This window comes from Mauremys reevesii, linkage group 4 (assembly GCF_016161935.1).
Source record: "Mauremys reevesii isolate NIE-2019 linkage group 4, ASM1616193v1, whole genome shotgun sequence".
NCBI classification, from domain to species: Eukaryota; Metazoa; Chordata; order Testudines; family Geoemydidae; genus Mauremys; species Mauremys reevesii.
In genome coordinates, this window is record NC_052626.1 from 53,449,703 (window position 1) to 53,465,665 (window position 15,963).

At 43.7% G+C, this 15,963-nt stretch overlaps 1 protein-coding gene across 1 annotated transcript in view; it reads right to left on the reverse strand.

The window, feature by feature from the left end:
* Window positions 1-7,667: 7,667 nt before the first annotated feature.
* AQR (aquarius intron-binding spliceosomal factor) overlaps window positions 7,668-15,963 on the reverse strand; it is a 93,827-nt gene continuing 85,531 nt past the window's right edge. The window contains exon 35 of the mRNA XM_039536986.1: window positions 7,668-9,519. Coding sequence (XP_039392920.1) covers window positions 9,292-9,519 — 228 coding nt within the window. The 3' untranslated portion in view covers window positions 7,668-9,291. The remainder of the gene's footprint in view (window positions 9,520-15,963) is intronic.

The window sequence follows — 15,963 nt, forward strand, 5'->3', positions numbered from 1 at the left end:
GGGCAGCATTATCTCCTGTAAATGTAAACAAACTCGTTTGTCTTAGCAATTTGCTGAACGAGAAGTAGGACTGAATGAATTTGTAGGCTCTAAAGTTTTACATTGTTTTGGTTTTGAGGGTAGTTATGTAAAAAATATAATAATTCTACATTTGTAAGTTGCACTTTTACAAGAAAGAGATTGCACTTCAGTACTTGTATGATGTGAATTGAAAAATACTATTTCCTTTTTTTTTCTTTTTACAGTGCAAATATTTGTAATCAAAATAATATAAATACGTTGTATTCTGTATTGTAATTGAAATCAATACATTTGAAAATGTAGAAAAACATCCAAAAATATGTATAATACATTTAAATTGGTATTTTATTAACAGTTATTAAAACTGCAATTAATCATGATTTTTTAAAAATCTAGTTAACTTGTTTTGTGTTAATCGTTTGAGTTAACTGCAAATAATTGACAGTCCTATTTTAAACACTTAAATTTACCTGTGAACTTAGCTTCTGGCTCTCCCCATTAGTGCAAAGGGGATTGGATTTAGAATTGTCTCCTCTCCCCATGTGGTGCACTTGAGGCCTTGGCTACATTGGAGAGTTACAGTGCTGGTGGTGGCTTTACAGCGCTGTAACTCACTCCCCGTCCACATTGGCAAGGCACATACAGCGCTGTATCTCCCTGGCTACAGCGCTGCTTGTACTCCACCTCAATGAGAGGAATAAAGAGCATAGCGCTGCTGTTGCAGCGCTGGGGTGCCAGTGTAAACAGGGCATAATCTTACTACGCTGTAACTGACCTCCGGAACCTTCTCATAATCCTTTTAAGTAAAGATTACTCTCTTTGTTTTGTTGCGATGCCTCTGTTTGTTTTGTTGTGAACTCGGGGCTCCGGGACCTGCTTATCAAAAAAACAAACAGCTCCTGTTTCCTGTGAACGAGCAGAGGCAGGCAGGGAGCTCCCTTTGGAACGCCCATAGCTAGTATTTGCTTGAAGAGAGGGGGAAGGAAGGGGCTTGAGGAGAGAAGCAGCGCGGCGGGCAGGAGGGGGGGTTCCGTTTCGGAGTGGCTGCTTATCTGGTCTGTGAGGAAAAAAACAAAGAGGGCTATTTGCTTTCAGTGACTGAGAGAGGGGTGGGGGAGGGGGTCGGAACTTGCAAGGCAGCTGCTGACAGTGTCGGCTTCAAAAATCCACTCTCTCTTTCCCCCACGCTCCCTGTCACACTCCACCCCCCCTCTCCCCCTTTTGAAAAGCACGTTGCAGCCGCTTGAACGCTGGGATAGCTGCCCATAATGCACCGCTCCCAATGCCGCTGCAGATGCTGCAAATGTGGCCTCGACAGTGCGCTGGTAGCTGTCAGTGTGGCCAGACTGCAGCACTTTCCCTACTCAGCTGTATGAAGACAGGTTTAACTCCCAGCGCTGTACAGCTGTAAGTATAGCCATACCCTGAGTTCAGATCAGAGATACTCTCACCTCCCATATTCTCTTCTTCCCCAGTGGAGCCCCTGAGCTCTGGCTCTCTCCTCCAGGCCTCTGCTCATGTCACCTAGGCCACGTATAGCATATTTATAATGTATCCATTTTTACTGCAAACACATATTAACAGGTATAATTGCACCACAGCAATAGTTATTTATATCAGCTCTATATCTTTGTAATTCCCTCTCACAACTTGCCTAAAACATTAAAAGGCATCAATTCGGAGCAAGGCCACCAAAACAAAATCTGTAATTTGCAGGGCAAACCTCTTTCAGAGATGGGGGGTTGGGGGGAAGAAAGGAAAGCAGCATTAGAAAAATATCATAATTGAAAGGCTCCTCATATACTGAGCCCACAGATTTCCAGAATGCCTCTACAACAACTTTTGCCCAGTTTGAACCAAACTGTCCAAAATAAGGACAGAATTTAGGTAAGATGTGTAATGTACTATATGTCAGACAGATTTATTTCATATTGATGAAATTAGATGGGTGTATTACGTGTGTGTTTATAAGAGAAGCTTGCTTCAAGCTTCCAATAAATATACCTGTATATATGTAGACAAACAGAATATATAATTTATTTCATACCATAAGGAGCTAGCCACACATTTCCTCAAGTCCTCATCCTGATTTTGCATCAGTAAATCTTACTTGATTCAACTCAGAATTTTATAGTAGGGCACTATGTACGGGACTGAGCGATAAGTCAGCAGCAGCAGCAGCTGTCCTCGATGCCTCCTCTCATTACATAGTTCAGGCTGACAGAATGCCAGTGGGTGAATGTTGTGGGAGTAGGGAGCAATTTAGGACAGTTGGCCCACCACTAAAGTCTGAGCTGTGTGCATGAGAGAGATTAGGACCTAGTGCATTAGAAGCCTCTGTGCTCAGTGGGGATTGAATCAGTTTGTGAATGGGAACATACACTAACAGAATCTGAATTATGTTTGGATCATTTGGTACCTATGAGTGAGCCTAAGGAGTCCAGTAATTATGGCAATGGATAGTCAGGCTAGGGGCACCAAGGCAGCCCAGTTTCACTTCTAAACTGGAGGGGAGAAGGCAGGGCACAGGTTACTTTAATCTTAGCCTTGTACTTCCTTCAGGTTATACTGGCTCATTGATTTCTATGACAGGATGTGGCAGTTTTCAAAATGCAAACTGAAGCAGCGTGGCAGATACTAAGGGCTTAGTCCTCAACTGAGCCAAGCTTACATACAATGCAGCTGAGAAAAAGTTGTCTCTACGACATCTTTCTTTCCTCTGATCCTGAGCTGATCATCTCAATCTACTAAATTACATTGGCTGGAGCAGTCCCATAGAGATTTCTGTTTTGGCCAAAGATCAGGTGGAGCACCACGTGCCCCACCCACTCCTTGTCCTAAATTTTCCTTGGTACATGCTCAAATACCATAGTGATGAGAGCAATATACAAATCTAGATAGATGCACATCATACTCACTCTTGTCAGTAGGATTCTCATGCTCAGGAATGAATTTAACAGTCCCCACAAGGCATGTATGTAATGTTCTACTTTAGGGTACACACCAAGACAACAGAGCTAATAAAACTGGAAGTCAATCTTTTTTGTAGTAAAGATTTTCTCTATAGGTGGGACACTCAGCATAGGCACATTCTCTTTATTTATAAACAATTCTAGAGTCATGAAAGATTGTAATAATTTCCAACATACATCCTTGCTAACCTAAGCCATTTTTTTCAAAAATACTTTTACAAAAGTTTCATTTTAAAAGTGACTTACAAATGAGACAGGCCCAGATCCTCAAAAGATATTTAGCTTGTATTGATTTCAACAGGAATCAGATGCCTAAATACCACTGAGAATCTGGGCCTTAGACACTTTGAAACTTTTTTCCCCAATAAGCCCTTTCAGCGTGCAAAATGAACACAAACTTACTATTCAGTGAGGTCTGTCTCATCCAGGTCCTTCCCTTTCTCAGGGTGGTTCTCCTGGCCCACTCACTAAAGGGCATGGATACTTCAGCCAATATCAGGGTTTAAGGTTATTTTACATAAATTTATTTTTTTCAAGGTCACACACTCTTAAATATGACAGGTTTCAGAGTAGCAGCCGTGTTAGTCTGTATCCGCAAAAAGAACAGGAGTACTTGTGGAACCTTAGAGACTAACAAATTTAATTCAGCATAAGCTTTCGTGGGCTACAGCTCACTTCTTCGGATGCATACAATGGAACACACCGACAGGAGATATTTATACACATAGAGAACATGAAAAGGTGGAAGTATGCATACCAACAGGAAGAGCCTAATCAATTGAGATGAGCTATCATCAGCAGGAGGAAAACAAAAATTTTGAAGTGATAATTGAGATGACCCATAAGAAGGTGTGAGGAGAACTTAACATAGGGAAATAGATTCAATTAGTGTAATGACCCAACCATTCCCAGTCTGTTTAAACCTAAATTAATTGTATCTAATTTGCATATTAATTCGAGTTCAGCAGTCTCTCTTTGGAGTTTGTTTTTGAAGTTTTTTTGTTGCAAAATTGCCACCTTCAAGTCTGTCACTGAGTGGTTAGAGAGGCTGAAGTGTTCTCCCACTGGTTTTTTAATATTATGATTCCTGATATCAGATTTGTGTCCATTTATTCTTTTGCGTAGAGACTGTCCGGTTTGGCCAATGTATATGGCAGAGGGCCATTGCTGACACGATGGCATATATCACGTTGGTAGATGTGCAGTTGAATGAGCCCCTGATGGCATGGCTGATGTGATTAGGTCCTATGATGGTGTCACTTGAATAGCTATGTGGACAGAGCTGGCATCGGGCTTTGTTGCAAGGATAGGTTCCTGGGTTAGTGTTTATGTTATATGGTGTGCGGTTGCTGGTGAGTATTTGCTTCAGGTTGGGAGGCTGTCTATCAGCGAGGACTGGCCTGTCTCCCAAGATCTGTGAGAGTGAGGGATCATCTTTAAGGATAGGTTGTAGATCTTTGATGATGCGCTGGAGAGGTTTTAGTTGGGGGCTGTAGGTGCTGGCTAGTGGCGTTCTGTTATTTTCTTTGTTGGGCCTGTCCTGTAGTAGGTGGCTTCTGGGTACTCTTCTGGCTCTGTCAATCTGTTTTTTCACTTCAGCAGGTGGGTATTGTAGTTTTAAGAATGCTTGATAGAGATCTTGTAGGTGTTTATCTCTGTCTGAGGGATTGGAGCAAATACGGTTGTATCTTAGAGCTTGGCTGTAGACAATGGATCATGTGATGTGGTCTGGATGGAAGCTGGAGGCACGTAGGTAAATATAGCAGTCAGTGGGTTTCCAGTATAGGGTGGTGTTTATGTGACCATCGCTTATTAGCACAGTAGTGTCTAGGAAATGGACCACTTGTGTGGATTGGTCTAGGCTGAGGTTGATGGTGGGATGGAAATTGTTAAAATCACAATGGAATTCCTCGAGGGCTTCTTTTCCATGGGTCCAGATGAAGAAGATGTCATCAATGTAGCACAAGTAGAGTAGGGGCGTTAGGGGACGAGAGCTAAGGAAGCGTTGTTCTAAGTCAGCCATAAAGGTGTTGGCATACTGTGGGACCATGCGGGTACCCATAGCAGTGCCACTGACTTGAAGGTATATATTGTCCCCAAAATGTGAAATAGTTGTGAGTGAGGACAAAGTCACAAAGTTCAGCCATCAGGTTAGCTGTGATATTATCGGGGATACTATTCCTGATGGCTTGTAATCCATCTTTGTGAGGAATGTTGGTGTAGAGGGCTTCCACATCCATAGTGGCCAGGATGGTGTTTTCTGAAAGATCACTGATGGATTGTAGTTTCCTCAGGAAGTCAGTGGTGTCTCGAAGATAGCTGGGAGTGCTGGTAGCATAGGGCCTGAGAAGAGAGTCCACATAGCCAGACGATCCTGCTGTTAAGGTGCCAATGCTTGAGATGATGGGGCATCCAAGATTTCCAGGTTTATGGATCTTGGGTAGCAAATAGAATACACCTGGTCAGGGTTCTAAGCATGTGTCTGTACAGATCTGTTCCTGTGCTTTCTCAGGGAGTTTCTTGAGCAGATGATTACCAAAAGAAACTACACCATCAGTGGGATCAGAGGGTAATGGCCTGTAGAAAGTGGAGTTAGAGAGCTGCCTAGCAGCCTCTTGTTCATATTCTAACTTATTCATGATGACGACAGCACTCCCTGCGGGAGGGGCTTCTGGCTTGGGCCAAGACAGCTGACCTTGGGACAGCACCGGACGCGGTGCTGGTTTCTCCGGTCTCTCACTCAGAGAAGGTGCAGGTGGTCTGGACACCGTAGCTTCCTGCATGGAGGAGCGTCGGTGCAGGGACCGGGACCGGTGCACTGAGTAGCTAGCCCTGGAGGGAGGCCCCTGCCGCTCCTGGTAGGCCCAAGGGGTCCAGAAGGTCCAGCGTCCTGGCAGTCCCCACTTGGGTTCCACCCAGCCTGGTGTTGTCTAGTGCCCGGTGCAGGTAACTGTATTGGCCTGAGTCAGCACCGGACTCCGGTGACGCCGAGTGCAAAGGCCATGGTGGTGCCGTCGAGCTGTGCTGGCAGGAGGTTGACGAGCGGCTTCTTGCTGATCGGGACCGGGATGGGTATTGGTGCTCCCGAGACCTGGAGCAGGACCAGTGACTTCTGGAAGCCTTCGGCGATGACCAGCTCGCCTTCTCCTGGTGCCAGTCTCTGGGGGATGCCGGAGAGCATTGGGTCCCTTGCACTAAACCCGTGTGCTGACTCACCTCTGGTACCGAGACTTCCCTCTGTGTCAGGGGTAACAGAGTCCACAGACTTGAAGCTCAACCGGGACCAATGCCAGAAGCAATGCTGGGATGGTGTCCTCAAACGGCGCACCATTGCCGGCTTTCCCCTCAATGGCACGGGCCAGCGGGGATATATATGCATGGCGCAGTGGCACCACTCAGGCGGGGGCCCCGCCGGAAGTCGCTAAGGGAAAAGTTTCTGATGCTCGTGCACGCAGTGCGCACACACCTAATGTGGAATAGACGTGAACAAGCACTTGAAGAACAGGTACAAATTGCTTCACGTGCACTGGGGACCCAAGACTCCTGGAGACCATGCAGAAGGGTCTTCATATGTAGCGCAGCTCAAAGACTCTGTGTGCATCAGCGTGTGGAGTGGGCATTGGGGTCTGCAAATACATTCAAAAGTATCTTCTCATTCCTTTTTCTAAATCTTCTCCGGTTGCTGTAGGCATTCCGTCAGGCTCTGTACTCTTATTGCTACTGAGAGAGTTCCTGACTCCATATTGTGGGCCAGCTTACCTCTATTATATTCTCTGCTTTGCATTATACTCTGCTTTATTATATTCAGCAGTAATGCAAGGAACCTAGAGGCTTGTATACTGTAAGACATTAGCTTCAGCAGTTAGCATGAGGCTTGAAGCCTACGAACTTTGGCATAGATAAACGTAGGTAACCCATATGTTTTGGGGAACAGGAAGTAGAATGTAATGGAGAATTCTGACTACGACACCAGCCAACCATAGAAACATGAGCTAATACCAGCTTCTGGAAAGTTTTGGACAGAACATCCGACCACAAGAGTGCCAGGGCAACAAATTAACATATATGATAATTGCATGAAATCAAATATATTAACCTATTAAAAAAGGACACCTTAACATTGGTAAGGAGAGTAAATGCAAATAAGGAAGAGGGGGAAATCTCCTACTGAATATGCATTAAACATGGTGACAGCATAACATATTATAAAAGCAGCATCCCAGGGCAGTAGGAGAGGGAGATGTAGGCCTTAGGAGGAGCCAGAATGATGACCACTGGTGAAGATGAGGAAGGTGAGAAAGATGATGGGTAACATTTCAGGTTGTTCGGCAAGGGATGGTGAGAGTATGGATGTTCAGATGCACTTTCTGTATTATCTCTATCTACCTTATTGAGTTAGAGTGTTTGTGACTTTGCTAAATGTATTAATAAATTATTTGTAAATATAAGCATTCCTATAGTGTGAAAGTTGCACCTGTGCACATCAGGGTTCCCAACTATATAATAATTTTAATAATACTGGGCCTGATCTTGGGACCTGTCAACCCTCAAAGTGATAACTGCAAATGCTTATTCATAATCTATAGATCAGGCTACCTATTTTAGAAAAAATAAATAAATCCCCCCCCCCTTCAGTTGCTTCATTAATTATGTACAAATACCGCATGCTCTTGCTCCAATTTTTTTTTTTTTTAATTAAAAGAACCAAGATAGATGATTGTCAAACACTCAAATATTTATAGAAAATAGGTTGGGAAGCAAAGACGACCCTCAGCTGAGCTGGTCACATGTTGCCCGAAGGCCTTGTACTATTCATCCCTGATTAAACATATGCACGTTAGTTTATGAAACTGTATCACCCATATATTTAACTCTGCACCATTCACCCCTCCACTAGCAGATAATTTTAAAAGAACCTGTGCATTTTTTTTTCCTTTCTGTTAAAAGTGAAGGATGGAGACACACATGCTTCTCAAGTGATTCATTTGCTGATTTGGCTGAGTTCAGAAAACAAATGCAGCAGCTCACAAAAAGGCTGGAGTACCAAAACTAGATATTGTGATGTGCAATAGTGGAGACATGGGAAGGGAGATTGATTTTAATGAAGATGATGGGGGAGGGGTTATAATACATCATGTTGGCAGTGTGGGGAGGGCGGGGCAAGTTTTGCTTCTAATTGTTTTTCTTTACATTTGAGTCTCATTTTACTATAAAGATATTTAGGAAACTTGAATGTTTTAATTCATTAGTATGAATGATTTTGTCTATATTTTGTGAGGAAATCCTGCTGGCAATTTCACAACCAAATTATCTTTCATTTGTCAGCAACGAATATGAAGGATGGTCCTATGGCTACTGCTTTGTTTGCAAATCTACTGGGAAAGAAGCGTGTGTTTAATTGAATCAATTGCCAAGCTGGCAGATGCTGAATCAGTGGAAAACCTTTTACTCCCTAGGAGCTTATGAAGGATGTGTGTTTGGAAGTTACCCCAGAAAATCCACTCAAGCACTGTCTCACTATGTGTTTGATGTTTTGCAGACCCAGTTCCTGTGTGTGGAAAATGACCTTCACCTTTATTCGATGTTACTTTATCATGGGCAATTACTGTCTCTCAAAATAAAAATGAAAAAAGTTTTTTTTTATTGCCTATGCTGACATACTAAGAATAGCAGCAGAAGACAGCAATGAAAAGAGCACAGCTAGCACATGGTCTTATGCTGCTCTCAGAGGCCCGTGTTCAGCAAAGCACTTAAGCATGTATTTAACTCCCACTGAAGTCAGTGGGAATACTCATGGGTCTAACATTAGGCACATGCGTAAGTATCTCGTTGAATTAGGGCCCATACCAACATCTCTGCATAGAGGCATAGGCAGTTTGGTTCCAAACCTCTCCACTGTCCACTTTATATATCAGCGTTAGGGAAAGTGAATGTGAAGTGGGCCTGAAGATAATTACTTAAAAATCACTAGAAGTTTGATGGCTGAATCAATGAACATATTAAAAATTTCTACTTTTTCTATCCAAAATATTAAAAACAAGTATAAAATATTTTTACTACATTAAAGAAAATCACCAGCCACTTCACATGAATAACTACAAAGTATTGATACTGATAAGAATTCAGTACTCATTAATATTTGCCACTATATACCAATCATTAAATTTGTCCACTGAAATATTCAGTGAAAAAATATGCAGAACAGGTCGCACTACACAGCCAGCTATTAATAAGGTCCAACTTATTTTGGCTCTGTCACCATCTCCAGTCTGTGCCCAAAACATACTGAGGGTAAAGATCACTTTTCAGTCTCAGTCTCAGCTTCACTGTCTTCACTATCACTATCTCTTCCTGGATGTTCTGGCATTTTCCGATGCTCTCCCTCTTCCTTCACCGTCTCTCCCTCTTCCTTCACCATTGTCTCTTCACTCTCCACTAGTGTGCTTTTGGTTTCAATTTCCGCTTCTGCTTCCTGATTCTGAACTGTTTCACTTTCTTCAACCAAGGATGGTGGGGGCAATAAATCCTGATAATATAAGAGGAAGATTATTCAATACACAAACATAACTTCAGGTTTTATGAAAAGACTTGTATACCAATTTCTGTTTTAACTCTAATTGCCCACCTTAGATCTAAAACCTAAATACCTTTAACCATTTGTGCATAAGACCGGAAACACTAACCACCAAAGTCATAAAATGTCTTTCTTCTTTACATTCACAAGTATTTACTGTTTCTGAACGTTAGGAAACAATTAATGCAACTCCTATTGAGATATGAATGAAAATGAATTTAGCATATATTCATGTCTTACCAGTTCATGCATTCCAGATTAACTAAATCCTATAAAAGAAGGGGGGAAATTCACCCCTAGTAAATTGGGGGTAGTGGAATTCACTCAAACACCCAGATAAGGATAAAAGGGGTAAAAAACCAAACAAACAAGGGTGATGTCATGGAGGGGTCTACTTAGATCACCTAAGTAGGAAGAAGAGGTGGATTACACATTTTTTAAACAACAAAATCATCCAAAACACAGGACTTGGTGGTGATGGGGGACTTCCACTACCCAGACATCTGTTGGGGAAACAATACCGCAGGGCACAGATTATCCAGCAAGTTCTTGGAATACACTAGAGACAACTTTTTATTACAGAAGGTGGAGAAAGCAACTAGGGGAGAAGCTATTCTGGATTTGATTCTGACAAACAGGAAGGAACTAACTGAGAATCTGAAGGTGGAAGTCAGCTTGGGTGAAAGCAATCATGAAATGACAGAGTTCATGATTCTAAGGAATGGTAGGAGAGAAAACAGAAGAATACAGACAATGGACTTCAAGAAGGCAAACGTCAAACTCAGAGAGTTGGTAGGTAAGATCCCATGGGAAGCAAGTCTAAGGGAAAGAACAGTTCAAGAGAGTTAGCAGGTTTTTAAAGAGACATTATTAAGGGCACAAGAGTAAACTATACCAATGCATAGGAACGATAGGAAGCCACCCTGGATTAAACAGGAGATCTTAAGTGACCTGAAACTCAAAAGAAGTGGAAACTAGGTTAAACTACAAAGGATGAATATACAAAAACAACACAAGCATGTAGGGACAAAATTAGGAAGGAAAAGGAACAAAAAGAGGTTAAACTAGCTAAGGATATAAAGGGTAACAAGAAAGCATTTTACAAATATATGAGAAACAAGAGGATGCCCAGGGACAGGGTAGGCCCATTACTAAATGAGGAAGGAAAGACAATGACAGAAAATGCTGCGATGGCCAAAGTCATAAATGCATTTTTTTACTTCAGTTTTCACCAAAAATGTTAGCAGTAATTGGACGACTAACATAGTGAACAGCATTGTAAATGGGGTAGGATGAGGCTAAAATAGGAAAAAGAACAAGTTAAGAATTACTTAGATGTCTTCTAGTCAGCAGGGCCTGATGAAATATATCCTAGAATACTTAAGGAACTGGCTGAAGAGATTCCTGAGCCACTAGTGATTATCTTTGAGAACTCGTAGAGGATGAGAGATACATCAGAGGACTGGAAAAGGGCCAATACAGTACCTATCTGTAAACAGGAGAATAAGTACTCCTGAGGGAATTGTGCCCCAAACCAAACATTCTGTGCACAATATTTTAAAATTCTGCATATTTTATTTGTCAATAAATAAACGTGGAGGCTCCAGCATGGCAGTGGGGAGCAGAGGCCACTGGCGCACGGAGGTTGAAGATCACTCTGCAGTCTCCTCCATCTTCTCTCCTACCCTCAGGACACGGACTCGGCGGTGAGGCTGCACCTGACTCCTGACACAGTGCAAGGGCCCAGCCTGCCCCAGAAACACCACAGGGCCCTGCGCTTCTGCACCAGAAGCACCAAGATAGCGAGCAAGAAGGACAGAGTCCTGCATGCATGCCCAGCCCCTGATACAGGTGTGGGGCAGGCAGGTTCAGCTGGGCTGAATCCAAGTGTGGAATGGCTAAGTGTTGGGGGATCCAGGTGTGTGGTTAGAGGGTTCTGTGTGGGGCAATTTGGATGTGGGCGGCTTGGTAGGGGGCATCTGGGTGTGTGTGGGGGAATCTGGATGCACAGGGGCTCACGGGGGGGTTTCTGGGGAGCAGGATGATTGGGACTCTGCAGGGGGGTCCAAGTGAAGGTAGTTGGGATTCAGTGGGGGAATGTGGATGGGGGGAAATGGGGTTCAGCAGAAGGGTCTGGGTGTGGGGGGTTTGGGCTCCTTGGGATATGGGTTTGAGTGGGGCAGCTCAGCAGGGGGTGGTCTGGATGCAGGGGAAAGGGGCTCAGTGTGAGTTTGTATCCGGGGGGGAAGGGGAGGTGGAGCTTGGCAGAGGGTCTGGGTGCAGGGGAGGGTGGGGCTTGGCATGGTGAGGTTTGGGTGCGGGGGTTCTGGGTGAGGGGCAGTGAGGCTCATCGGGGGGGTCTGGGTATGGGAGAGTCTGGATGCAGAAGGGTTGGGTGGACAGGGGAGCAGCTTCCCGTACAATTACCCCTTCCCCATTGCTCCTCAGTCACAGGAAACAGAAAATAGGGGGAGGAGAGGTGTGCAGAGCTTCTTGCAACTGGGGGAGGTTTCTGGGGGTGGGTCTGCCTCGGCCCTGGCCACTCCTTACAGGGGAAGAAGAAATCCCATTCCCCCACCCCACCCCCAGCACATCCGGCACTAGCTGTGAAACTAGCTGGGAAACCCAGGGAATTATAGACCAGTCATCTTAACTTTGGCACCCAGAAAGATAATGCAGCAAAGAATAAAACTATCAATTTTTAAGCACCTAGAAGAAAATAAGATGATAGGTAACAGTCAACATGGATTTGTCAAGAACAAATCATATCAAGCCAACCTAATATCTTTCTTTTACAGGGCAACAAGCCTTGTGTATAGAGGGAAATCAGTTGATGTCATATTTCTCTACTTTAGTAAGGCTTTTGATAATGTCTCACATGACATTCTCACAAACGAACTAGAGAAATATAGCCTAGAAGAACCTATTATAAGATGGGTGCACTACAGGTTGGAAGACTGTACTCAGAGAGTAGTTATCAATGGTTCATAAATGAGTTGCAAGGGCATATCAGGTGGCTCCCACAGAGATCTGCCCTGGGTCCAGTTCTATCCAGTATCTTCATAAATGACTTGGATAGAGTACACTTATAAAGTTTGCTGATGATACCAAGGTAGGAGGGGTTGCAAGGACAACTCTGGAGGACAAGATTAGAATTCAAAATGATCTTGACAAACTGGAGATATGGTCTGAAATAAATGAATGAAATTCAACAATGACAAATGCAAAATACCCCACTTAAGGAATAAAGAACTACACAAACACAAAATGGGAAATGACTGCCTAAAAAGGAATACTGCAGAAAAGGATCTGAGAGTTATAGTGGATCATAACCTAAATATGAGCCAACAATGTAATATTGTCACAAAAAAAGAAAACACCATTCTGTGATGTATTAGCAGGAGTGTTGTAAACAAGATACACTTCCAATTTACTCAGCACTGAGAAGGCCTTAACTGGATTACTGCATCCAGTTCTGGGCACCACACTTCAGGAAAGATGTGGACAATCTGGAGAAAGTCCAGAGAAGAGCAACAAAAATGATTCAAGGCCCAGAAAACTTGACCTATGAGGAAAGATTGAAAAAAATGGGTTTGTTTTAGTCTACAGAAGAGAAAGCTGAGGGGGGAAGACACAATAAGTCTTCAAGTACGTAAAAGGTTGTTAAAAGGGGGAGGGTGATAAATTGTTCCCCATAACCACTGAGGACAGAACAAGTAGTTAGATTTAGGTTAGACATTAGGAAAAAACTTGCTAACTGTCAGGGTAGTTAAGCATTGGAACAAACTACCTAGGGAAGTTGTGGAATCTCCATCATTGGAGGTTTTGTCAGGGATGGTCTAGATAATACTTAGTCCTGCCTCAGTGCAGTGCACTGGACTAGATGACATATTGAGGTCCCTTTCAGTCCTACATTTCTATGACTCTATGGAAGATCACTGGGCTGCACTATGCCTTCTTCCTACTCCACCTATGGCTTGAAACGAGAAGCACAGCCCCTTCACAAACCTTGGTGTAGACATTTACAATCACTGGATAGTCTTGAGATCTGATCCAGAGTTCCTTTTCCAGGTCTGTCTTCAACAACTCTCTGTACCAACCTATTTGTAGCTAGCATGATGCCCCTTCCAGGGAAACACTATCACATAGATTAAAAGGTGTGTGTAGCAGGGTGGACCCCTGCTCCTGGGTGGAAGGGGTTTAAAAAGCGGCTTGGCAGGGCTTGAGAGCAGCTGCTCTCAAAGCTGGGCTGATTGGGGAAGTAGCCACAGCTGGGCCACACCCCAATCAGGCCACAGCTGGCCCCTATAAAAGGCTGTGAGCCAGGAGCCCAGACAGTCTCCCTCTGCCTGTAGAGGGAGAAGGGCCTGGCTGCAGGGAGCTAGACATGGTACCTGAGGGTGAAGCAGGGCTGGGGAAAGGCAGAGGAGCAGCGGAGCTCCAGTCTGGAAAGCCCCACGCTGCGGCCTAGCAGAGGGCTAAAAGGTACAGGGGGTTGCAAGGTACAGCCCAGGGGTAGGCCAAGGCAGCAGGTCCAAACCCTCCTTGCCAATGATGAACAGGCTGATACTGCAGTCTGCCCCAGGACGTGGGGCTAGAGAATGACTGGCAGTAGCCAACACTGAGGCAAAGTGGGGATAGTAGGGTGGGGGTTCCCCTGGGAGGGTGAAACCCAGTAAAAGGGGCACCGGGGTCCTGGGAGGGACACAGGGCCAGTAGCAAACAGGTGGATCACCGGCCTGCAGAGGGCGCTCCCGGGCTGGAAAGAGCTAATTCCCCAGAGTCACCAGCAGGAGGCGCCGCAGGGGTGAGTCCAACCCGTTACAGTGTGGAACGTGTTATACAGGCTCTCTACACTTGTGTGAATTTTATCCAAAGCAAAGCACTTAGAACACAAAGTCTGAGTAGTTGATAAAGCAATCCTTAGATAGCTCATATTCCATCACAGCAATATTGTGAAGATTAATTATTTTATATGCAAAGTGTTTTTGTCCTCAGGTGGGAAGGCACTATGTAAGTATAAAGCATTAAGAGCAGTAGTATTAACAGCATTATGGATACCTGGCAGAGAAGACTGAAGATACAATCAGCTGAAAAAGATTGCTAGTGCTGGGCACAACTCCAGGTTGAGGAGAGATGTGAATGTATGATTCAGCTACATGAGGGATACTTTTTGCCTATACTGAGATTAGTTTTAATGAACCCAAAGTTCAGACAAAGGGAGTTTTCCTTCACACTATAAATTATGTATTTAATTACAGTGAAATCTTATCTACAATTAGCTGACATTGCTATTACGTGTTTATGACAACTCTGGAGAGATCTATATAGCTGTTATTATGGCTAATTATGGAGGTAGAGAAATAATCTTATGAACTTTGAAAATAACATATGGGTCTTTATAATGTATGGTGAATACCAATTATGGACACGTGAAAAAGATGAATTTCTCAAACTGAGATTCTTTTATCCTTACTAAAGATATGCTTCCCAACGGCAGATGTAAACTGGGACTTCTATGATGCAGCTGGTCCCATTTTGCCTCCTGTGTGATTACTGACTCTTTCTTTTTTGTAAGAATGGATTAATATAAAATAAAAAATAACTTCTTGTACTAAAATAGATTATGGAAAACATATTACAATGCTTTCTAATATCTGCATATTTTTTTTTTCAATTTTTGGCTCCATTTTTTCCTGCAGGGAGAGCATGACTCACTGTCACAGTAGGGAACAAGTAGCTGCACTGCTAGTGTTAGCTATTCATGAGTTAGTTTGAGATGCTAGCAATGGTAAAGTAACTCCTCACTTAATGTCCTAGTTATGTTCTTGAAACATGCAACTTTAAGCGAAATGATGTTAAGCGAATCCAATTTCCCCATAAGAATTAATGTAAACGGGGGGATTAGGTTCCAGGAAAAAAAAAATTTCCACCAGAAAAAAAGACATTATATACATATACAGTGTAAGTTTTAAATAATTTTAAAACAATTTAATACTGTACTCACCAGTACAGCAGAAGTAGTATTCCAATGGGGTTGGGGGTTTGCTCACTCCCCGGGAGGAGCGCCAGGCGGGTGGAGCGGGGCAAGCCCCCATGCTCCGACCCTGGTCCCCAGCAGGAGCACCGGGCGGAGCGGGGCAAGCCCGTGCCCTGACCTGGTTCCCGGCAGGAGCGCCAGGCAGGCAGAGCAGTGGGAGTCAAACAATATTATAAGGGAACATTGCAGGACTTTAAGGAGTATGTTCCCTAATAGATCAGCAACCTAATAGTGAAATGACGTTAAGTGAGGAGTTACTGTAGTGAGACGCTAGCAAAATTATGAATGTATCTAAGTTCTTTTACATTCTCAGGTGCAAAGAGCTATGCAAGTGCAAAATATCATCATTAGTGCCT